At 40.6% G+C, this 25,949-nt stretch overlaps 2 protein-coding genes across 9 annotated transcripts in view; one reads left to right on the forward strand and one right to left on the reverse strand.

Annotated features, from left to right (window-relative positions):
• Window positions 1–7,992, reverse strand: part of CYLD (CYLD lysine 63 deubiquitinase) — a 29,848-nt gene extending 21,856 nt beyond the window's left edge. For 2 of the 8 annotated variants that reach the window (XM_049806730.1, XM_049806726.1), the window contains exons 1-4: window positions 7,820–7,991; window positions 2,711–3,371; window positions 1,337–1,639; window positions 381–486 (exon numbers count right to left, since the gene is read on the reverse strand). In XM_049806730.1, coding sequence (XP_049662687.1) covers window positions 381–486; window positions 1,337–1,639; window positions 2,711–3,217 — 916 coding nt within the window. In that variant the 5' untranslated portion in view covers window positions 3,218–3,371; window positions 7,820–7,991. The other 6 variants (XM_049806731.1, XM_049806727.1, XM_049806729.1 and 3 more) reach the window with 6 other exon arrangements.
• Window positions 7,993–13,554: 5,562 nt separating this feature from the next.
• SNX20 (sorting nexin 20) lies at window positions 13,555–21,302 on the forward strand. The gene is made up of 4 exons (XM_049806739.1): window positions 13,555–13,752; window positions 15,829–16,006; window positions 17,662–17,813; window positions 20,376–21,302. Exons 2-4 carry the CDS (start codon window positions 15,841–15,843, stop codon window positions 21,042–21,044), a joined length of 987 nt encoding a protein of 328 aa, XP_049662696.1. The 5' UTR covers window positions 13,555–13,752; window positions 15,829–15,840; the 3' UTR covers window positions 21,045–21,302.
• The last annotated feature ends 4,647 nt before the right edge of the window (window positions 21,303–25,949 follow it).

Below are 25,949 nucleotides of genomic sequence, written 5' to 3' on the forward strand. Positions count from 1 at the left end.
CCCAGAACGCATAAACAATACCATCGATACATTTCAAGCACAGAAAGAACAGCTTTCTGATCCAAGATATTTAAACTCCTGGAGTAAACTGAACAACATTCAATAAAAAGATTCCTGCTACAGACACTCACATATTCATGAATACTATACAACTGTACATGAATGACAACATGAATTTTGTTCAGTATTAAGCCTTTTCTACTAGTGAGACTGTAACCAAAAGGAGAAGGAAACTGAAAAGAAGTATAACAGAGAAGGTTAAAACTAATTCAATTGCATTTAGGATATTAATTCCACAGTACTGTTTCAATCATATAGCTGTGCCTAGGTTGAGATGGTATCAAAGTCTGCCTTATAAGTCAAGAAAGCAGAGCGCGTACCTGGAATAACATCATTGATATGCAAAAGAAGTGTACTTTCAACACTTGCAAAACTGCACAGCTGTATTCCATTATATCTTCCATCCCAGTTTCCAATAGGATTATCCTAAAAATAGAAAAACATGTTACATGTATCCCAAGAGAAGGTTTACATTGTACAGAATACACATATACGTCTTTAGGAGCATAAAGCTTGTATTTAGAACAGTCAAACATTAGAGTCTTTAAACACAAATGCAAACTTAAAAACCGTTCTTTTGAGAAATATTTCCTATTTTAACAAGCATTCCTCTACCAAAATCCATTATTTATAAACAAGTTAGAACAATGCCAGTGCATTGTTAGGCAACAGCTACTGCAATCAAGAAAATGGAAGCACCTGATCTACAAAACCAGAACCAAATCACCCTTTTAACTACCAAAAATTTGGAAGCTGTTAATTTTTTTAAATTCAAGTTGCTAGAAATAATTTTTAATGACAAGCTTCACATTTTCTTGAAAGATTGACTTTTGTACTTAAAATTCAGTATTTTTAAGGTAGAACAAAGTCAAACAAACCAAAGTTACATGAAAAAAAGCTTTTAACAATAGCTAACAAAGAAAAAGGCATCCAGACTACTTTTTTAAAAGGCAGAACAAAGGCAGTCTCACATGACAAACACTCAACACTATTACTTCAACACTGACATCTAACATTGCAAGTAGCTCAGTGGAGGCTCCTCAGAGTAACCACAGTATTTCTCCTGAACTGTTTAGCATCAAATAGGATACCATTTACTTCATGCCAAAAAACAGCTACCACCAAGGGGCATCTTTGAACACAAGTGTTTACTTCCCATTTTAGGTCAGCCTCCGCTGAAGTAGCTTGTGGATAACGTTTCTTCTATATTGCAATTGCATGTAAATTACTAGCTAACACACATGCAAAAGTTATTAAAGTCAGATTATTTTCTTACCATGTCCACTCCAACAACGTATCCTAAACTTTCGTTTCCTGGTAAGACATCACAGAATATAACTGTCCCATACTCTATACTCTCTCCTATCTTCAGAGAAACCCTGGAGTTGATCTCCAGAGGAGGAAGTTCTACCTGCATTGCGTCAACTGGAGCTGCATAGTCACTTTCCAGTTCATTGTCATCATCTTCCACCAGCTCCAGTTTGTCCAAAGCAACAAAAACACCACAATCCTCATCACATCTGAAAAGTTGCTTGCCTTGGTACTGTCCATCAGTAAAGCCCTGACCGCGACCTTCTTCCTAAGTGTTGGAGGGGGAAGAAGAGGAGGGGAAAAAAAGAAAAGGAAAAAAAAAAGGAAAAAAAAAAAAAAAAGAGCAGCAGTGTATTTCGTGCAAAAGCAGACTACTACAAAAGCAGTAACACAATCCAGTGTTTTGGAGAAACTGCAGTAAGAATTTGCCGGATGAACTATTATTATATCGGGAGAATTCTATTGCCGGAATTTGTGGCAAATATACACACTATCTTAGGGGAATAAATAGTAAGATGTCATTAGATTAGAGAGCAGCTGCAGGCAGAAGCCTTTTTACTCAGAGAAGCATGTTTTCTTCAGGTGCAAATCTTGCTTCTATCATCAAATTTTGCCATATCAAGACAAAAGTACTTCATCCTAGACATAATGCTAAGCATCCAAAATTCCACTCAGATGCCAAATAAAGAGAGCTGATTTTCAGAAGCACTTGGGCCTGATATTTCCTGAGGTTCTTAGTGGGAACCACAAAGAATTTGGGAAAAGTTTGAAGAGTGCTTTGAAAAATATACTTCTAACGCAAGAGTGGCGCTCTCCTGAATCTAATCCTTAAAAAGCTTATGGTTGACATTAATACTGCAGAAATACCTCACTAGGAGCACCCAACGGCAACATTCTCCATCTTAACTAGTTACCATTTGACCTTCAGGGTCCTACAAAACCAGCAGCCCTAAATTCCAAACCTGCATTTATGGACTGCATCCTGCCACATGCAGGGAAAAAAAAGTACTCAACAGAAATCTGAGAGTCAGATATTTGCCATGATAGGGATGCAAGTTATAAATTTTTCTAGGCTGGAAGAGTCAGAGTATGTTCAAGTCTTTTTGCCAGCCCATGCACCTCATCAAGCATCACTTAACATGTAGAATACAAGGCTGATGTTATATGGTGTGTTCACAGGTATTTAACAATAATACTTACGAAAAGACTGAAAATTACAGAATTTTTAGGGGTAACGGTGGTTCTAGGAAAAAAAAAATTATGACTGCTTTTTTAAATAGAAGATTTTTAGCTGATCTTATAAAATATATATGATGCTCCCACTTAGCAAGAAACTTACCAGCAACTCTACTCCAAAGTATATCCCTGTTAGGGACCTTTCTTGCATTAAGGGTCCTCTGAAGCGAACAACTCCAGGAAATTTATCATCTCCCGACCTCAGCTGTACTCTGACAGGTGAGCCAATATCTATTTGGATGCCTTTAGTTAACCTGCTTTTGCTTTTAAACAGACTGTATCTTTCCTCACAGTTAGTAATGGCCAAAAGCAACTCAGCTAGTTTTTCATTTATTTCTGTAACATCCTTCTCATCCACAAACAGGATTGCATGAGGTTGTTCCAGAATCTTTAATCCAATCTGTAGTTTCTTGCCTTTGCAAGGAATATTTCTGGAGTGTCCCACAGAAGAACGGTCTTGAAAAAACTGCCCAATGCTACCTTTGGGCACTTTCAAGAGCTTTTGAGTCTGTTTGTCTATGACACTGCATTCTTGGAGAAGCAAGTAAAAGATCCGCTCTTCCCAATAGGATGAACTTGCTTTTTCTTGACTCCATAAGCCCGAATTCATTGTGATTAAAACTTTAAAAGCTGAACAGAAGTCTTCAAGAAAAATAAGCAGTTGCTTTATGTGCACTGATCTTGACAAATGCTACTGGAGGGTCCAACCTTTGTGAAACAATGCAATATTCGTTTTGTAAAGAACCAAATCCAGAGCTGAAAGCCTAGAATAAATAAAAAAATGAATAAAAATTAAAAAAAAAAAAAAAAACAACAAAATGAAACTGGGGAACTACAGCTAGTCTTAAGTAAAACAACAGAAAATCATTGAAATCTGTGGCCAGCCCCACTCCTCCTACAGAGTAGAAATAGTTCACCAAATCTGAGACAGTGAATGTAGCCTTGAAACAGCCACAGTACTGTTGATCATGGACATACCCATTTGTTATTGTTATTGCTTGGTTTTGCTAAGTATTTGCTTTCCTTCTCTAGTTCCTTGAAGCAAGGGGCTACGGAAAAAGTATAATGAAATGCAGAAAACAGACGTAAGTGAAAGTAAAAACAAATCTTAATTTCAGATGAACAGGAATAAATATCCTGCTCAAGTTTACAAACAATATTTTATGGAAGCTTTCTACTATGAAGATCTTTTCCCATGCTTACTGACTACTTATTTCTGACAAACCATATTGCATCTGTCATCCCACATAACGTTTTGATTTGGTGAAGCAGAAAATCGTGTCAGTGTAAGAGAGCAACAGAAAATGGAAACTTTAGTAATTTCTAAGAGCCATTTCTTTAAATAATAGAAATGGACAGTTCCAGTAAGCAAAAAACAATGTATGAAAACCAAATTTTGCCAGCATTGCAACATGCAATTCTGAAGAAAAACCTGGAGTCTTTTTATCATTTTAGACAGATAATGCACTTCAATGAAGTAGGAACTGTATCACTTTCAGTTATTAAAATACCCTAAAAGAAAACACGCTTAGTTAAACATCATCCTAAGAATTATAGTTCGCAATCAATAAAATAAACAAGCACAATTTGAAAATACTTCATTTCAAATGGTAGCAGATACAAAAGTAAAATAAATACACACATATATACGCCTACAGCTTAGATCATATTGGATATGCGAAGAAAGATCCGCAGTACCTTAACAGGATTTGTTCTTCTAAAGAAGACAGAAAAGGGTAGCATACAAGTGAAGAATATATTGTCATGTAAATTTTCCAGTTAGTAATCTGCGATGCCACAGCTCGCATTCAGTTACAGGAGAATCTCAACGATTATTTATCAATTTAACTTTAGTAAATAAAAAGAAAATACTCTTTTCTCCCTGTGCCTCCTCTTGCTACCCTATTCCTCCAGATCTTTTCTCTGATGGCATTCAAATACCACAAAATCTATTGCTATTTCTCCTACTCAGTTCGATCCCAGCCTCAGAAGCTATCAGAAAGCAATGGAATCCAGTAGTACTATAATTATTTTCATCACCTGTTTTTAAAGAAAAAAGAGTATTTAACAGAACTCTTTCCCCTAAGGAAAAGTAGTAACAGCAACAGAGGACCTGAAATTTAAGCAAAGTAGCATTTTTCAGTCACTATGAATTCACGCATTTCTCTGCTGACTTGCTGAGCCTCCTAGTGAGGCACTGGTACCATACAGCCATTCATAGCATGCTTCTCGTCTGCACAGATGTTACATGTGGGTGTCAATGTCATCATCACGCTTTGACACCACTGCTGCAGCAGCTCACAGGAACTATGGGGTTTAAAGTGTTTCCATCTGCAAAGTAATTAACATCTGAGGGACAGAATCTGGACAGCTTCAGACCTCACTGCGATGAAGTCTGGTAGACTGGCAATCTGGTTTCAAGTTAAAAAAATATTTTTCTTCATTTTCATTTGATACACATAAACGGGCTTTAATGTTTGTTGATGATTAACAAAAAAAGTCTGATATCGGTATGGGATTGAAATAGTAATGTTTTATATGGGAACTGATGAAGAACACAATGTGATCTTCCCCCCTGCCCCAAAGAAAACATGATTAAAAGACCATTAGTTTTTATAAGTCTACTCAGATATTAAAATAGAGTTCCATCCAAGTTCTGTTTAGTTCCCTCCCCTTACTTTTCCCAGACGCTGGGGAAAAAGATAGTCTTGTTCTTCATAGTTCCATTTTATGTTCTCAGCTTTCAAAGGCTGATACACTTGCTTAACTCTCCTTTTTGCAGGTCATTCCACAAAGTTAATCAATCCCCAATACACTGCAAACAAGTAACTCTGACATTACAGAGATCGTGACCTTTCCTATTTCACTTTTAGAAATAATTCATTTTAATTTCAATACGTACGCATGGAAGCAATGTTAACAGAGAAGTCTGTTAAAGAGCCTAAAAAAAGTAATTTTTAATTTTTATTAAAAATATTATTTATCTATCTATTTTTTTAACAGGTATACCCTGCTTGCAGGTCCACTGCTGCAAGATTACATAATCTTCACATGTTTACTATTAAAGAATTCAGTGTGAAAACATGTTAACAGCTGCATTTAAATTATATAATGATAACTTCATATGGTGCATGGTCAGTCTTTCAAACTACTAGTCATCCACAGAGATGTTATTAAGCCACTGAATATAGTACCGAAAGGTTCTCCATTATGAAAAAGTTCATTAGCACTATATAAAATGCCTTCCCTTAAAAACTATCTACCACCAATGTCCCCTGCCAAACAAAATACACAGCTCTAAAAACCAAATCCCCTTCTTGTAGAATAAAAATTATAAATTAGTATTTTAAGAGCACAAAAAATCTTGCTAAAACGCATGTTAAGTTCTGGCAATATATCAGAAATGTATGTACATAAGCCACCGAATTTACGATAAATTTTTTTTTTTTTGCAGCCATTTCCCATGGAATTGATTATTCCGCAAGTAAAGTATACTTGCTGAACAAACAGGACACATGTATTGGACTAAGACCAGGATAAACTATTAGACCTCAGTATGAATTAATCTGGGATCCAAACAAACTACGCTTAGCAACAAGTCATCACTACACTGCACAACATACCAGCAACCATAAAACTTTGTGCATACCAGAGTACTGGACCATCACCATGGATGTTTAAGTGCCAGAGCCTGTTCAACTGTCTTCTTCTACTCCACCTACTACCCGAATTATTTTCATGCTCAAAGGATTTCGGGAAGCAACAGGCAAAACACAGTTATGACTGCAACACTACACACTTCAGAAAAAAAGAAAAAAAAAAATTAAAAAAATGTCAGAGGTAGGCCGTAATAAGCTACCTAGCTTGAAAGCTTCCCTAACTTCCTTTTTTGCCCCCCTCTCTTGAGTCACTGTTATCACTACAGAGACATACAAACAGTTTGCTCTGAAATATGAGAACTTTGTTTCTACCCTGCAGTAGCCTTAGACGAACTATACAGAGATGTTTGAATCAGCTATCAGGTTTCAGCATGAACACACAAGCCTGTAGCTCTGATTCAGAGCATAAAATGAAGAGGCTAAAATAAATTGTACAGTTTCTTACAGAACTCTCACTTTGAATACCAAGTTTTCAATGGCTGAGATGCAAAGTCATGTTCTTCAACAGTCCAAAAATAATTTCCAAGGGAACGTTAAAACTAGGAGCAAGTAAATTTAGTTGCAGCTCAATGTACACAAAATTACACGACTCCAATACAAGCCATGAGGGGAAAAAATAGAAACCGTTTCTTCAAAATAGCAGCTGAAATATTGTCTGATACAAGTAAGTTCATACCGGTAACGTGACTTCTAAAAGAACACGCAGCTGAAAAACTCCACTAAATTTTGTTAGGTGTTACGAATGTAGTACGAATATTCTACTTTAGAGGAAGAACAAAAATCATTATCAACTCTCAGAATACTCTGGCGCTACTAGATTGGGCAAGTATACAACGAGACACCATCATCCCTGTTCCGCAGACAACCCTTCTGTCAACGTGATATGCAAGCCCTCTCAATAAAATGAAATGCACACGTTCAGATTTTTAAATGAAAACCAAACCATATTTAACTCTGTTCATTAACGGAGCACTTAATGGCAAGAGCGACGTATCTGATTATTGCCTAGCAAGGTAAGATGCCACATAGAATGTACCTGCACGTCACAAGGCTCGATGCAAGGCTAAGTTTTTGGGAATAATCATCACAACGTCGTCCCCCCCCCCCCCCCCCCCCCCCAAGTTCTGATCATTTTCTCTACCTCGCTGGGCGGTTATCAGCAGGGCAGGCAAGAAAAGCCCCGAAGCACTTGCTAAGCGCGAACAAGGGACTGCCCGGGGCCTAGCGCTGAACTACGGGACAGCCGCGGCAGGGCCCCAGCCCGCCGCCCCCCGCAGCCCCGGCGGGAGCCACCGCCGCCCCCGGCCCGGCCCCAGCGCCGGGCCTCGCCCCGCCGCCCGCCGGGCGGCCACCGCGGCCCGGCCCCACCGCCCCGCCGCCGCAGGGGCGGCCTGGCCCGCAGCGATCGCCGCGCCTCCGGCGCGGGGCCGGCGGCCACGGCAACGGCCGGGGACAGCGGCTTGGGGCGCCGGGGCCGGGCCGCGCCGCGCAGCCGCCTACATCCCTACCTGACGGCGCCGAGCGGCGTCCCACGGCAGCGCCCCCCCGCTCACCTCTTCATCCCCAGCCCCGGCGCCCCGCCCGCCCGCCCGCGGGACCTTCCCGGCGCCGGCTCACAGCCCCGCGGCGCCCGGCGCGGCGCCCCGGCCGCCTCCCCGCTCCCCCATCGTCGTCGATCGTCGTCGTCGTCGTCGTCGTCGCCGTCCGGCCGGCGAAACGCTCCCTGCTGCCCCGGCGGACCCGCCCTCTCGTCCCCCGGCCTCTCTGGCAGCCAATCACAGCGCGCCGGCGCCACCGCTTCGCCGCGCTATTGGCAAAGAGCGCCGCCAGGTGACGAGGTGATTCGGGGGTTTCCACTCCATCAAGATTGTGTGAGCCGCAGAGGAGGGGGGGGGCGGGGAGGTCGGGAAGGCGCCGTTGGCGGAACGCTCTCCCTTGAGGGCGCTGATTGGCCGTTCCGAGCGCGAAGGCGGGACGTTCGGGAGCCTCGGCGGGGCTGGTTTGATGGCGCGTGCGCGTGCCCCCATCGGCGGCGGAGGCGGGAGGGGCCGCGGCCGCAGGTGCCGCGTCGCCGTCCCCCAGGGCCCGATCCTGCCGATGGGCCCGGCTGCCCGAGGGCCGGGCCGGGCCGGGCCGGGCCGGGCCGGTTGTCGCCAGCCCCCTCCGGCAAAGGGCGCACGCCTGCGCCCAGCGCCGTGGCCCGAGCGGGCGTGGCTCGCCCCCCCCCCCTTCCCCCCTCGGCGGACGGCTCAGCGCTCGGCGTCTGGGCCGGCGGGGCGGGCGAGCGAGGGGCAGACGTGGGGCCGGGGAAGGGCGGTTACCGGGGGACTGCTGGCGACGGTGAGGCTTGGTCTGTCCCCCGTACGCAGTTTCGAAACCCTGTTACTCTCGAGAGATGTCAGGAACGCCGCTGGGCGTTTGGTTTAATAAAAGCCACGTGTAGCTCCTCTTTAACCGACCTACTTCGGAGTGCGACTGTCACCTGAGTGCTGCTCTGTTTTATCCGCTTGGCGTCGGTGATTTTTATGTGGAGCGAGACCCTCTTAAACCGTGAGAGAGAGAATGAGCTCCCGAATAGAAGAGGGTTGCTCGACAGGGTGGTGGTGTTGAAAGGCTCCCTTCACGCATTCAGCGTTTCCAGAAGATGACGTTCATTTTCAGAGAAGTTTTTTTGTTTTTTTTTTTTAATCGCGTAGTATTCTAAACCGGTGCCTTAAATTTAATTTTAAAAACACTCCGGAAGTTTTGTACTGCTAGAAATGGACTTCCTACAAAGGTGCATCTCTGAAAATAACAGGTCGCGTACCTCAGGTGGCTACAACGGCGTTGACGTACAAATAAACGCTTTCCTAGTTTCTTAGCATCTGTAGCATTCCTTTAATACATGTCTTTATGTAATTTAGTAACGTGCGGTTCAACGTTAGCTAAAGTAAAGGCTGCTCCAGTCAATCCTGTTCCCTATAGATCTCCAGAATCTGGAGACGGTCAGTAAGCGGATCCAGCGCAGCCCCAGATCGGGGCTGGAGTGCCGGCTTCCAGGCCCTGAAGCAGTGTGCGTTGCCGCCGTGGCTTTTGTTAGGAAGATGGGAAGGCACGACACAGGCTTTTGCTGGTGTGGGTATGTGCAGATGGAAAGGACATAGTCTCGAGTGTCAAGAAACCAGCAGGAGTTTCCTGGAAACTCCTGAGGAAACAATGAGATTCCATCTACTACGGAATGAATGCTCACACTAACCATTTTATTTAATTGCTTAAGAGCAAAATGGTACTTTGAAGTCATACTTAATTTTTAAAGAATAAAGAGTAGTGAAAAGATACAAAGATTTATGCATTACATGTCTTCATTTTGCAGAAGGGCACGCAGTAAACCCGAGTTATGCTCTGCTAATCCTCAAGGTGGCTATCTATACACAGCTGCTGCATTTTCCTCCATTTGTAGGGCTGCCTTTTATGCTACTACAAAATGCATTAGCATGTCTGCTATAAATCCTGTTATCGCAAATTTCATAATGTTTACATTTTTGATATAAATAAATTACACGTGCAACATGACTGTAAGTATTAGCCTGAGTACACCGTAATTATGTTTGAGAAGAAAACGGGACAGACACATTATAAGACTAAAATACCAAAATACTAGATAGGAATGACTACACGTGGTACACCTAACAAGTCAAAAAAAATGTTTAAAAATATTTCTCTAGTCCATGTCATTACGTATTTAACCCTCTATGAGTTCAGCAGGAAAAATGACCGGCGTAGACCATTTAGAAAGTCTGTCATTCTACAGACAGAATAATGCTTGTGAAATTTAACCCAAGTTAATATCCTATTGACCCACTGGGCTTGCCTTACAGCTCTGTGTCACTGAGACCACGGATGAAAGGCAGGCCAAGACTGTTGTTTACTCTAAAGCTCCTTCATACTCCTTTAGAAGTATAAAGGAGTTGTAAAGTGATAACAGGGCTTTGGCAGTGTAAAATGGGCCCGTGACGTTTCTTTCATGTGGAAAAGCCTGTCAGTAACACCAGCATGAGATATTTGCCATTAAACGGTGAATTATTTCTTTAAACCACACTCTTGTTAAGAGAGACGTGTTTTGTAATAACGAAGTATGGTAAACAAATTCCACTTTCAAATGACACAACACCATACAATTAAACATTACATAAATAGCATGGAACAGAATTTTGTGCTGTGCCAGGGCAGGAGTATGGCGTTCATCACAGCATCACCCCAAAAGTGCAGAATATTCATGCAGAACAGCTGAATTTTTCTGCTACTTCAGAAATGGAGATGGTAGATATTTATCCAGCTGCACTAAAAAAAGAGAGGAAAGGTTCTTGTAGAAGCATCAAACACAACGTTACAGCACTTCCTAAATATTAGTTATGTGATAAAAGGGGACTTGGATAAATATGTTAGGTATTCCTGCCTCCTCTTGTTTTTTCTCATTATCTACAGTTTTCATGAATGATTTGGTAAAATAAATAAGGTTTAGTTACATAGTTTGGGGCCTGAGAGGGAAAAGCAGGACAGACTCTATGAGGTTGCCTAAAGCTGTATTTCTCAGGACAGAAGCTGAAGAGTATTTTGTAAGAGGGGTATTACAACCACATTCTTTTAACAGGAGTAGGACCTTGCCGTGCCTATAATAAAATGCCAATAAAATCTGGCAGTGAACTGCAGTTTGTATATAACATTAGTTTATCCCACAATTTTTCAAGCTGCTACCAGCTTTGTATTCTATGGTTAAATATTGTGTCTGTCTAGGTTCATGTAATCTGATTGGGAAAATGTGAACTGCCCAAATCCGGGTATAAATCAAGGCAGGATGTTTTACAGTATTCCAGCAGTCCCTTCTGGTTCTTTAACCATCAAAAGCACAAACACAGACTTTCAATACAGGCATCCTTAACATGGCATCCATCGCAAGGCAAGCTCATCTGGTGGCTGGTTACCAAGTTTTAGACATAAACTCTCAGGTTATTCTTCCTAAAATGAGTCCTTTCATCTTAAATCGGTGTGGAGGACCTAACTCCTATGACAACCATATGTCATGCAGTGCAGTGTTATGCACTGCAGTGTTACGATTTTATCCTTGCCTTGCTCCTATGTTATTGTAGAGCATTTTCCATATCCCTTGGTAGATGCATTTTAACACTGTGCTCTGTGTGTATGCCAGACAGAGTCAGTGCTTTCACAGAATACAAACTCTGAGTGGGCCAGTGCATGAGGATCCCTTTTCCATGACTGACTATGACAGAACATGCTTTTCCATTAAAATTTACCACAGTTGTATGAATAGTCAGATAAATTGATGGTGTAAGTGCACTTGCCCATCTCTCAGAATGCTGCCATTGTGAAAATTCCCTTTTTCCACTGCTTAAGCCTTTACACAGTATTTGGCTGTTGGAGGTGGAACTGAGAATATGAAAAGAAAGGTACTAGTTATCCATTCTTCGGCTACCAACCACCACTGTATACTGTAGGCTTTTTTTGAATGTGCTAATCAAGTAGACATTTAGGAAAGGAAAATGCTGCCAGACTAACCACACTGGGTTCCAGGGAAGGGCCAGGGGCTCTCTGGACCAAACCTGAGCTCACAGGAGTAGGATGAAGAGGAGCAGCCTGCCAAACCTGCTGTGGATGTTACAGCTCCTGGGCATGAGGAACCCATTCAGGAACTGGCTGTGACTGAGGCAGACAGAATTCTTGCACAACTTTCTTGATTTGTAAATTATTTCATGTCCGTCAGCCATGCTTATAATAAGAGATTTTGCTTTTTTATAATCATCTGGGTTAATTTGACTAGGACTTAGCTTATTCTGAAATAATTGAAAGTAGAGGTTATACTTAATATACTGAAAAATATACTTCCCTCCTTTTAGCTTTATCAAGAGCAGGAGAATAGCACTAAGCATCACAAAATAATACATTGCTTTTTGGCAACACATAAATTAACAGATTCAGAATTCAAAGCTTAGATACATCTGTGGAGTGTCAGCGTGAGTGAAATGTACTGAAAGCCCTCTTAGTTGCTGCTCACAATTGTAACCAAACCCATAAATCTAACTTTAAAGGAATGAGACTTGAGCCAGAAACCCATGCCTTGTCTACACTTAAAAGGGTTGGCTGGTATAGCTACACCTTAGAGCTGTATTGGCAAGCGCAGATTTCTTTTCTGGTGTAACTTAAATCACTTTCCTCATGGAACACGCTAAACTGGCTAAAGGACGCTGCCAATATAACGGCATCTACACTAGGGCTTTTGCCAGTATGGCTGTAGCTGCATGGGAGTGATTTTTCATCATTCTGACAGCTATTTTGGCAAAACTTATACATTTAGACTGAGTCCAAGTTAAAGTTGGCATTGTTTTATGTTGCAAATAAAGCAGAAGAGGAGCATTGCCAGTTTATGGCCCTGGTTTTACATTATTTTAAATTATTTGTTCTAAAGGAATGCGTGGGGCAGGACCCACGTGGTCTTTTGGATGTTTGCCTCCCACATTTGTGCTGCATTAAAATCGCTTGGTTTTTCAGCGAGTGAGCACATTACCAAAAAAAAAGATAGCGTCCATATTATTTACCCCAGAAATAGCTATCCTGATGCTTTAAAGCAAATTTCCAAAGTGAAGTGAACTGCAAAAGGAAGCATCTGGGCCAAAGAACATGTGGGTTAAAGCGTCATTCTCCTTCACTTTGTCCTCAGTTCAACAAAGAATTCAAGCACAGGATTAATTTTAGGCACACACGTAAGCCCATTTCAAGTTTAGTAGTCATGTCAGATATGATAATGCTCCTTTTTGAACTTTAATTAAGCAGATACTTGAAATTAATCATATGTTTAAGCACTATGTGAAATCGGGATTTCTGTCAGAAGTACAAGTTTACATAGAGCGAGGCTATTTATTGTGGTACCATCTGCATTTTCTTTTCTGAACTGGATGTTGTCTGTATTTTAAAGATGTCCCAAGAGGCATGTTTTTCCACATAAGTGCATTTTTACATATTTGGCTCTGTTTTGCTAATCTCTCTTTTGCTAAGTGTGGTTTTTTTGTTTCAGAAATCCACACCGAGGAGTTTGCATTGATGTTGTAATTGTATTTACCGTTGAACCCTTTCCTCTGCCAGACTTTGTGATTGCACGTGTAATCCCGACACTCGGGTTTGCAAACCTGCCCTTGCTGCTGGAGCTGCACTGCGGGCAGCAGGCCGTACCTCGCCCGCAGACAGCACAAGGGCTGTTCGAGGCAGAGAGGAAATTTCATGCGTAATCAGTCAGCACTGAACCAGTGAGCCAATTGGAGGAGGAAGTCTGATATAATCAAGGCTTCTTCCTTCCTTTTTTGTAAAACACAGAACGTGCCTGTTAGAAGAAAACACAGACATATTTTTCTGCGTTTTGAAAATGTGAAGAAGGCTTTTCGTGACTTCGTACAGGCTACATGTGCACCACAACTAAAAGCTCTTCAGCAGTTTCCAGGTGAGTATTCTGTGCACTTCGGTTTCTAGAGTTACTCACAACTCAGTGAAGCAGTTGGAGTGGCATTTACCCTGAAACGGAGAAGGATCAGTGTCTGTTCAAAGCAAAATTGTGTAATTTGTTGCAGAGGTTTTGTATTGTTTGGGATATTTTTAATATGTAAAAATAAATAGTAGTTTAGTTAAAAGAGCTTACAATGATTTTTAGCTGTGAAAATGAAACTGCTTGTATGAAGTACAGATAGTTTCCAAGTCAAATATATTCCAGTCAGAAGACTTGTATATCATAACGTTCACTTCTGCATTCTTCTGCTTACAAGTGTGTTGTGTTTCTCTGGTAAATCATGTTTTAAAGTGGTAGGTTTTTTATACATACATATTTTATGCATATAAAGTTACACTTATATAAAAAGATTTATGTCTTGAATATAAATACAGTTTTGGTGATAAGGTTGTACCAACTCACAACCAAGAAAAAGTTGTCATTTGAATTTGTTCGGCCATTTTCAGATTCCTCATTTAATCTACTGTATTTGAGATTATCTTTACATTAAAAACAAATATTTGCAAGTTTATGTTCTTGGGATGATCTGTCATGATTTTCAAAAGACTGAGCAGTTAGACAACAAGTGGCTACTCATAAGGTTCAAAAAGCAGATCTTAAGGAGGACTAGAAGAACAGCGAGAACTTTCACCTCCTCGTCCAAAGTCCAAAAAGAAGGGCGTCCATGATGCTCTTATTAAGGAGGATGACAACAGGTATGTACTTGCTTATCCAAGCCAGGCAAAGGAAGGGTTTCTGTTACAGGAACGTGGTTTGCACTTCCATTACTTCTAATGGGGAAAGTAATTGCTTTTCTTTTTACAGCCTTACAGTTTGCCAGTTATCAATAGGTCTGCTGAAGGAGTTTCCTCACCTCTGTATCCAGCATTGCATAACTGTGTAGTAGACAAGTGGAAGCAAAATGATAGCTAGTAACATCCGTGTCCTAAAACCTCTCATTACTTAATAATCCCTGCTTGGGCATTATTTTTACATATGTAGCGGGGAGACTTGGGTTTTTTTAAGAGTAGGTTGTTATTCTATTTGACTTTAACCTGTTGGCTGAATTGTGAGCAACACTTCTCTCAGGCTAACTAACAGAACCCAGCACCCCGGCAAAGTTGTTAGGATGCTCTTAGAATTTTTTCAACTGCTAGTATAACACAATGATGTAACAGGTAGGGGTTTTTTAAATAAAAAAAACATCCTGGGGAGACATTTATGTGACAGAATGGCCAATCTGGTCTATGGAATAGGAGTATATTGTGTTAGGCATTTTATCAGTATGTGGTAAAATAGTAGTCCTAGCAGAACGGGTATACAGATCTACTACAAGCACAGTATACAGATTAAAAGGACAAGTAAAGGGAGAATGCATCTGTATAATAATTAGAAAACTCGGTTCTCCTTCCACCTAGCCATTGTCAGATTCAGTTGTTTTCATCTCACAGTACGGAGACAAGTCTCTGGAGAGCACCTGAAACTGTGAAATATGACAAAAATATTATACTATTTTAGATATCACCCTATTTTGCCCTACAGGTTGTGATTAAGAACAGATGGCAAGTTTTGAAGTCTTGAGAACAGTAAATTCTAGCAGTGGAAGAGAGCCAGGCTGCTAGTTATACTAATTATCTCCAAGATTTTAGTTCATCTGAACCCATACTTGCAAGCTTGAGGGCAAAACAGAAGGAGAAAAAAATCTGCCCCCACTGAAGTTTATGACAAAATTCTCGTAGATAAGAATGGAGTTCCCCAACTAATCATATTCAACATAACCTCTTACAGTTTTCAGGTTTGATTTTAATCTGCCAAAAAAGATATCCAAACACTTTCAGTGGCAATGGCAATAGGAATGGTTCTTCACTAGTAGCTATGTAGATATTTCTATTTATTACTTTAGTTTTTGTGAAACTACAGTTGCCCTCATACAAGTTGAAAGAGAACAATGAGTAAGTCAATAAAAAAGATTACCAGACTGGATCCTCTAAAGACATGCTACTAAGAAATGTCAGTTTTTTTGTAATCTTTCAGGGATAGCTTGCAATGGACCAAGACTCACACTGCACAGCAGAAAAGGAACTGTTGGAAGCTGTAAGCAGGATTGCTACATTTTCTACCGCAAGTCCATCTGATGAAGAACAAAATCAACCCAAAGCTGAAGTTTCACGTCAAGTGAGAAAAGAAAACCCAGAAAAAGATGACCTGCAAGGTTGATGCTATCCTTTTATTTTTCCTGTAGCTATTTATGCCATTAATCTTTGATATTAAAAATTCAGCTTTATTTATTGCAGCAGTAGCCCAGTTTTACACTGCTGTGTAAACTCCACTGAAAATAAGCCTCAATTAAACTTGTAGTAATCATGTAGCAATAGTGAAACAGATGCACATCCTGGTGTGTATACATACACGCAGAGTTTTCCTTTTAAATGCCTTGCATCTAAAATGTACTCCAGATTTAATTTACACACCAGGGACCAAATCAGATGGCCTGTCTCAGGAGTGCACTTTCTGTAGATCTCAAAATCTGAACTTCTTGGCATTATCAGCAAGGACACCGAGATTGAAGCTGATCTCAAGCAGTAGTCTTTCACATGCCTTATGAAGAGGCAGCATTGAACTTTTACTATGCCTAAAATGGCTGTCATCTGTTATTAAATAAAATGTTATATATAATCCAAAATATATATAATCTCATCAAGATTTTCAGCCTGCAAAGACATCATAAACACCACCTCTCTTAGGAAATGCATGCTTTGTAGAGATTGAGCCAAACCCCGAAGGCCTTGATAATGGAAACTGTATGGCCAAATGATTAAGAACATGTAAAAGTAGGGCCACTGAAGGAGTACTCTGGTGCCTTTACAATTTTATTTCTGCATCAAGCTGTTATCTTCCCATTCATTTGTAGTCATTCACCTCCATTGACTGAATGTTAGATACATTGCAGACTGACTTCAGCTGACTGCATTGGCAGAGATATTATGGATTGGAAATTGGGACTGGTGTGCCCACTGAAATACAAATATTCCATTTCTTTTATCCACCTTGCTAGCCTATATGCCACCAGATGAAAACTGTTGTCAGTAGATTTCAAAGACAGAGAAATCACCCTTTCAAGAAGCAACATCAAATTCCCCTGTAAGCAAACTCTTCAACCAGCCGTTCTACATTTTTATTTATGCATATATATATATATGTTTGTGCATGTGTGTGGGTATGTGACTGTGGGGGGAGAGAGAGAGGAAAGGAGGGAGGTATATAAAATATTTCTAGCTGGACTGTGGCATCAGTTCAGCTACAAAAGAAAAAGAGGATGTGAGAATTCCTCCAGGTGAGCTGGTTATCCGAGTTTCTCCTTTAAGGTTAGGCTGTTCAAGTTTTCTCAGCTTTCACAGGTTACTACATAAACCATATTTGAATAGGGTCAGTATTTGAATATATGTCTGAATTTGCAGCTGCATTGTATTGTCTCCTCCTTTTAGTAACAAAAGCCTGGAGAAGCATCTGATTCAGAAGACTGAGTCAGTGTTTCTTAGGGCTACTTCTGGGATGGTGAAGCATATCTCTTGCTTAGGCTGGGTCTGAGGTTACAACCTAGACATACAATACTTCCTGTCAGTATTTTTTCTATAACTTTGTATTCTGCAGCCAGTTTGGTGTCTTTCAAAATTTAAGACCACAATACCTTTCCTCAAAGAATCTGGACCTGTCTTTATTAACAGTGAAATCACTTGTTTTATCAGTCTTTAGGTCTTGCTGTTACAGTAACAGAAATTCTAGGCTCTCCTGTCACAGTAAACACATAAGAGTTTTCTTTCCAAATGCAAAGGTCGTAATCTGAAACACTAAATATATTGGTTTTAGATTCCAACGCATCCCCAAGTCCCAACTCTTTGATGACCACTAAGGAGCTTCAGGAATACTGGAGGAATGAAAAACGCCAGTGCAGACAAGTCAAACTCCTTTTTGAAATCCCATCAACCAGAATTGTAGAGCACCACTTATCAAAATATGTGGTAAGCTGAGAAATGAATATGTAAGAAGATCATTAATTTTTATTCACGCTGCAGGGGGTCTGCACAGCACACAGCATGCCTTACTACATGAAAGCCTTACCGAGGGCCAAGTTTTGCAAGCAGTGATCATACCGAGTAGAACCTGTTCTCACTGATCATATGGGCATAGCTGGTGGAATCTGCCCCTAAAAAAACCCTCTAACAATCAGTTCACAAAATCTGCAGCAGTGGAAAAGTGGTATCAAGTAAATTAGTAGCTTGGGTATCCTTAACACCCAGAGGCTTGTCAACATTAAGGAAATTCACACAAGTATAAAAGTATCAATATAGTTACAGTTCCATTGAGCTAACCTGCTGTAGCAGCTGCATTACATTTGTATAACTTCCACATCAGAGATTTATGTTAGCACAAGTGCAAAATTCTTTGATGTTGACAAAGTCTAAGGCATCTTCCAGATAGATAGCTTGGGATTGTTCCCCTTCCCTACCTAGAGCTCCCTTAGATGGCATATTTCTGTCATATTTTTAAGGTGAAACATGAACATGAGGGACAGGAACAGCAGAGGAGGTTGGATTTTCCTGTCTTTACTCACAGTACTGACACTTGGTTTTTATTTCTGATTCTGCTCCTGGCCTTTAGGAGGACTGATTTAGAGGAAGTCTCTTTCAGTAGTCATGTTAAATTCAGATAGGGATGTTTTCCTTGTTTGCAACAACCTCTGAGGTCTGTAGATCAAAAATGCTAAGAGTCATACTAGTGTTGCTGAGTGATGCAGCCTGGCAGAATTTGGAGCAGGTAAATATTCTGGAGACTGTCCTAAGATCTTATTGCATGCTATACACACCAACTTAGATGCTGCCATTCTTGCATACACTCAATAGTATGCAGCTTGTTGAATATTACAAATTATTTTAGTATAACTGTATGAGAACAGGAGTATCATTCAGCATATGTGCAAGTAGTTAAACTTAGTCATAAGTTACACGCCTGGGCAAAAAGATTTACATTACAACTAAATTGAGACAATTTGAATGATAGTCTAATTAAATGGTATTTCTTCCCTTTTTCATGCACACGCTACAAATAAAAAACCAAGTACTTGTAAATTATATACTTAGCTGCCCTTGATAAAATGATAGCTTAAAAAATTGCTCTTATGATTGGTTTGGATATGCATCAGGCATATATACACTTTTCAGCAGGGAGCAGGACAAAGTATAGGAAAATGTCACAGTGCTTACAAACGAAGAGAGATCAGAGAAGTCAGCTCAAATTTAGAAACCTTTCAAGAAGCGCCTGTAAAGATCATTTATGAAGATTAAAAGAGAGAATTTCTCTTTAAGGAAAAACAAGGAAGAGAATCAGACAGACACTAGTGCTAGTACTGGTTTGCACCCTTCAACAGCAGCAAAGAAAATAACTGGCATGAGTAAAACTGCTCCAGTTCCTATATAATTCAATGGGAACAGGGTGAAGTTGAATGTGAACACGGTCATTGTCCAAAAGCCAGCAAGGCCAACAGTCCATGTCCTTATCTGGTGTACAGTGACATGGTTAAACTGGCCTCAGTGGAGCTCCACTGGTTTATGCGTACTAGGGATTTGGCCCTCCTCAACATCATTGTGCTTGGATCAAGACCAGAAGAGAATCTATTTGTACAACACAGAACACACAATTTTATTTTGCAGCTATTTTTCTAGGATCACATTTCTTATAGCCATTTTGAGGCTACTGAAGAGCTGAGGAGGACATACTCTTGAGTACTGTTAATGTGGGACAGCATTGCTGCTAGCTGTTAGTGAAGGATTTTGGATAGCAAACAGATTGTTGTAGAAATGTCACATTTTTTTTGCATTATTTATATGCCAAGTAAGTTTGATTTAGAGGGGAAAAAAGGCTTTGGAGTTGCTCCATCTTATTTTTGCACACACCAAATATTACTGCCAAATACTTCCTCTTCTTTCACAGCATTAATAACACCCCCAAATCCCTGGAAATGTCTGATACAAACAACATTTCTAAGTATTAACGACCAATGTAAAATAGATTACATTCCATATTAAGTCTGGGAAATCCATTCAGTTCACTGAAGATGATTGATTGCAGCAGCCATGGCTGTTATAAACAAAGTACAGCCACAGAAATGCTTTATAAGTGATTTTACGTGCTTCAGTCTGCTGCTAGTTCACCATTCCCAGCACCTTGCAGGATGAGATCTGTTAGTGCATTGTTTATCTACAACTTATTTACATGCTAAGGCTAAGACTGGTGACAAAAGTACAAAACAGCAGGAGGTGCAAATTATTAATTTGATGGCTGCAGATTTCAAAGATCAGGCCTACACTGAGCACGCACCATAATCCCAGACAACAACTAATTTAGCAGCACTGCTATCAGCCATAGGAGTATACAAGATTACACACATAAAACTGGTGCAGGAAGGTTTCAGCTGGTGGAATATACAAGCACAAAGCTTTTCAAAGCAGTAACAGACAAAATCTGACTGCACCGGGGCTAGAATGGTCCTTCTTATGCTTATTTTTCTGTTTTATTGTGTTTAGATGTATAAAATCATCATTTTGCAAACAGGGAGTTTTGACAGCAACAAGTCTGTAATTGAACGGCGTTATTCAGATTTTGAAAAACTGCACAGAAATCTGCTGGAGGAGTTTAGTGAAGAAATGGAAGACGTGACCTTTCCCAAAAAAACTCTAACAGGGAACTTCACAGAAGAAATAATCAATGAGAGAAAATTAGCCTTCAAGGACTACCTGAGACTTCTATATTCTATGAAATATATCCGAAGATCAAAAAAATTTATTGACTTTTTAACAAGGCCGGAGCTTCAGGAAGCATATGGCTGCCTGCGGGGTGGCCAATACACCAAAGCTTTGGAAATCCTTTTAGAAGTCATTGGTCTGCAGGAGAGGCTGACGAGAGGCAACCCTGTCTCAATTGTCCCTACTCTCTGTGCTATCGTGGTGTGCCACAAGGACCTGGAAAACCCCGCAAGTGCCTTCGAATATGGAGAAAAAGCTCTATCATGCCTTTGTGTGCATACCAGCCACAGGTATTATACTCCATTGCTAGAAACAATGATCACTTTAGCATATGAACTTGGCAAGGATTTTCTGTCTTTGCAAGAAAAACTGGAAGAATGGAAGGCAAAAAAAGATCCTGTACGGGTTTTTACCTTGAAAGAACTTGCAGTTCGGGAGTATGTACAATGAACACAAGAAACAATTTCATTAAAGAGAAAAGCTGTCAGCTCCTTTTCCCAAAGACAAGCTCTTGAAAGAGTGAGAACTGGAAATTACCTGTTTGGCTAACATAACTTCATATTAACAGAAAAAATTTAAATCAAATATCTTCCATGTTCAAAAGGGACATTAACATTTATGTTGGAAATTATTATATTTACTCTACAGATACGAGGAGCACCTAAGCTTATTAAGGTTTTTGGAAATAAATTTGCAACAAAAAAATCATTTATGATTTGCTTACTTTGAACATAGCCTATTTTGTGTGAAAAGTCAGAATAGGAAAATACAATGAATAAAGCACTTAAGAATCTGCAGAATCAGAGGCATTGCTGGTTCATGTGGGAACTACTTCCTTTCGAGAAGAGAAATATCTTCCCAGTCAATGCAATCTAAAGGATGCATCTTCAGTCACTGAATGTAGTTTTTTACTCCTCCAGCCGAAGCCTGGTCAAACAGTGCTTTGCCATTTCTGAGAATGACAGGATTGGTCCTCTTCCCACTGAAGTCAACTGCTGTGGGCAGGAGGACCTGGGCAGAAGGTTTACAATCTGCTTTGGTAGGAGCAAAGAATACAAGCGATGATCATTCCATCAGAAATGAGGGAATATGCTTCATTTCCCTTTTGTAGCTGCTACAGTTTTATGACTTGCATTGAAGGCACATTCTTGTTTGGGGTGATCTTTAGGTACAGCTCTGACTGGGGTAGAAAATTCATACCATGTGCACTATATACATAATGGAAAGGAACCACAGAAGGGTGCTGTTGGGGAGAACATCTGGTTAATATAATGCTAGCATTTAATTCTGATTATCAAGCTGTGAGACACATGGTTAACAGACAGTCTGTGTTAAGCATGTGCTTCCCTGTTGCCTTTCAGATGTTTATGTAAATTGGGCATTGCCATAGCTTTACAGCCTGGTACACAACACAAATATCTTCTTGGTGGCACTGCAATATTATAGTTAATTCTTTCAGGGACCCAACCCACATATACAAATACTAAACTTTCCTTGGCTCCAACACTCCTGTGATAGCTTCCTAAGAGCTGAAAAAGTCTCTATTTACCTGCTTCTATAATTTCCCTCAACTCTATTCTCCCATACACTTATTTTAATAATCTGGTAAATTAATTCTCATAAATATTGTAATTAACATGTTATGCTAGCATTGGTCATTGTTCTCCGCTGAACGTAGTCCACCAAGTACCTTCAGGCCTGTACTCCAGGTACAGATTCTACATGCACCATAATGACACTGTCTATAAATTAGGAATAACTGTATTAACTTACCTCCCAGACTCATAATAGAATAAGCTAATTGAAAGTGCACTGAACCTCAAAAACATCGCTGTGCATTGTTACAAGAAGGATGGCTTGGAAAAAATACAGAATAATAGGAGTGTCTAGGGTATAAAGTTAATATTTTAAGTAGCTATTAACAGCTAGGCATTAAACACAAAATATGTGGATTATTTGTTATTTGACAATTATTATTTTTTCTAGTTATACCAGAAGTAAAAGAATTAAGAGTAATTAATTAAGAGAGTTAAGGACTAATCTTCCCACAACATACCATATTGCAGGACAGTGAAAATGGATCAAAGGTAACACCTTCTTAGAGGATCATGTCTGAATCGGTAACAAAGTGGTGAAGAAGAAAGCATGTCTGGGGTCTGCATCACACTCAGGTGACTTGAACTTAAGGCAGAAAGGAAGCATGGCCATCACGCTGCTATATCTCCACAGCAGTTTGTGGTGAAAGACCAAAAGGATAGGGAAAAATAATTTCTCCCCTTTGCCCCCTCCCATCATTGTGTGCATTGTCCCAGGCACAGCTGCCTTGGATTCTCCTCAGGTTCCTATGGGATTGTACCTGAGTAGCTAATTGTGTCCACAGACCCCTCATCTTACAGCTGACTACAAGATTAGAGGGTCCACAAGTATTTGCTGTCCAGCAAGGATGAGTAGCAGAAAAGCAGCACATCAGAGAGATCTTACTTAACCTTTACTTGTGGTAATGCTACAACTTTCCATTTCTGAAGGATTAACTAATCCAAAGCTAACCAATTTTTGTTGGCATGGCAGTGCACATTAGGAATATGAGGAGGTGCAATTTGGCCAAGAGAAAAATGTACATAATTCTAAAGGCGCTAAAACAGTGCCAAAAACCCCCACTGTTTTGTTGGTGTTTAAGCCATTTTTTTTCTGAGAATGCTTTTCATATAATGTACTAGCAGAGTTTTGTCAGCAAAATGGTCCTAGAATAGGTCACTTTGTCCCTATCTACCAGAAGGCAGAGGTCAGTCTCCTTGAAAAATGGGGGAAAATGAACTCAATAAATACAGGAATGGTGTGAAGAAAGAACAATGTTGTCTGTTGGGTAATTCCCTGTCATGGTTTAACCCCAGCCAGCAGCTAAGCACCACGCAGCCGCTCACTCACTCCCCCCCATCCAGTGGGATGGGTGAGAAAATCGGGGAAAAAAGAAGTAAGACTTGTGGGTTGAGATAAGAACGGTTTAATAGAAAAGAAAAGAAGAAACTAATAATGATAATACTAATAAAATGACAACAGTAGTAATAAAAGGATTGGAATGTACAAATGATGCGCAGGGCAATTGCTCACCACCCGCCGACCAACACCCAGCCAGTCCCCGAGCGGCGATTCCCTGCACCTCCGTTTCCCAGTTCCTAAACTAGATGGGACGTCCCATGGTATGGAATACACCGTTGGCCAGTTTGGGTCAGGTGCCCTGGCTGTGTCCTGTGCCAACTTCTTGTGCCCCTCCAGATTTCTCGCTGGCTGGGCATGAGAAGCTGAAAAATCCTTGACTATAGTCTAAACAATACTGAGCAACAACTGAAAACATCCGTGTTACCAACATTCTTCACATACTGAACTCAAAACACAGCACTGTACTAGCTACTAGGAAGACAGTTAACTTTATCCCAGCTGAAACCAGGACATTCCCCCACACTGAACTTCTTTAAAGGAGAGCCTCCTCAGTGGGGCATCTGTGGCAATCAGTCAGCCACAACATCTTCAGAGCTACCCAGGAAGAACATAACATCTGCCTCACTCAAAGGGCTGATTTCAATTTCTGCTGCATTGAGACTGCCAGCCAAGGCACTTCATGTATGAATCTGCAGAGCATACAGCATGTGCCATCAAAGGGTCGAGTGTAGTGTTCATAAAATCAGTTTCTGATTTCATTATTATTAGAATACAGCTAAATTTAAATCTCCCCCACCAATTCAACCTCCCCCAAGCAAATCATGTATGTATTGCCTTCCTACGAATGCAGAGCCTGTGACCTTCGGATTTATTCATCTTTTCACAGATGACATTGAAAGTCCTTGGAAAGAGAAAGCTAGTGTGGTGATGACAGTGAATGAGGACATGCAGGGCCTGGATTTCACCTGGAGCTCTGCCACAGATTTGGTCTGAACTTTGCACAAGTAACTTAACCTCTGTGCCCCTATTTCCTCACTCAGTTCTTCCCCAGTAAAGTTTCCTCATTTAGGTTTTCAGTACTCACTGAACAGAAAAGCTGTGAAACTTGACCAAAAAAGTTAACTCCAACATTTAACTTAGAAATGTGCATTGGGATGGAGGCAATTTTGATTTACGCAAGCCTATTTCATTTCTTGAAGATATCTTGAAATGGAAGAGAACTTAGAGGCAGTAAGTTGCCAAACCTGCCTGCTCGTTGTTGATTGCCCACTCTCTTACGAATAAGGTTTTATTTTAGAATCAGTCCTTACTTTTCTTATACACTAGAGAAGTTACAAAGTACCCATTTATTGCATTGGACTGTAGTGAGACCTTACTGGCTCATCTGGTCCATAGGCAAGCAGCCAGTTCTGATTTCTTAGCTGTGTACTCTCAGGGACTGGCTGGACCTGCCAAAAGAATTCTGCTTTCATTTACTCACATTTCAAAAGTCAGCTTCTGCATATTCTTTTTCACTTGATCTTTACAGCAAAGTGAGTATTCAGCAGTCACCTGTTACTAAACTGAAAGGTAATGGCATTCCTGCTCCCATACTGACCCTGCTATCTTCCACTTGGAACGACAGCCTGCAAGGACTGGGTTCCCTCTGCCTGTACATGCAATTTTATCTTCCACAGTTAAAACCGTGTAGCCAGGTAGGGCAGATTTCCTGCAGGGAGTCGGAGACAATTAGTCTCTTTCCCCATTAACATTGCTCAGTGCAGGGATACAGTAGTGGCTGCAGAGCCCCCATTCATTAATTGAATCTGTCCTGGCTTTTTCACAAGATGTATAAAAATTAAATGGGTGCTCTCCATCTGCTACCTTGTCTCGTTTTTCCTCTGAATAATGTTTTAAGAATGGCTCAAAAAGGAAATAGCTAACGTTTTCATCCACATCTACCTGTCTTGCTTATCTATTGACCTTCCTTAACTCTTGTTGAGAAGCCATTGGAGAAACAATGACTAAAATCCGTGTGCGCTTTCCATGGGGTTTGCATGCTGTCCCCAGAGTACACATCCTGCCTCTCCAGGTGCCAGGCCAGCAAAAGCGAATAGCACTGCATCAGTGAAGCTATTTTGGAAGAAGAAAACTCTGGCACTACCACACATGCAAGAATGGAACATAAATTAAGCAAGCAGGTGGTTCCTGCTTCCAGACAGCCATTTTACTTCCACTCTTCATTACTGTACAATATTTGAGTGATAAAATCCTGTTTTATAAATAAACCCATTTCACCCATTTCCTGCCTCCCAAAACTATATGTGCTTTTTACAAAAAAAATCTTCAGTTTAATAAAATAAATGGAAATGAACAGTTGCTGGCATTTGTCCTGTTTGCATTATTAACATTCATCAGCCATTCTCTGTACCTGGAAGG

This window comes from Accipiter gentilis, chromosome 7 (genome assembly GCF_929443795.1).
Source record: "Accipiter gentilis chromosome 7, bAccGen1.1, whole genome shotgun sequence".
Lineage (NCBI taxonomy): Eukaryota > Metazoa > Chordata > Aves > Accipitriformes > Accipitridae > Astur > Astur gentilis.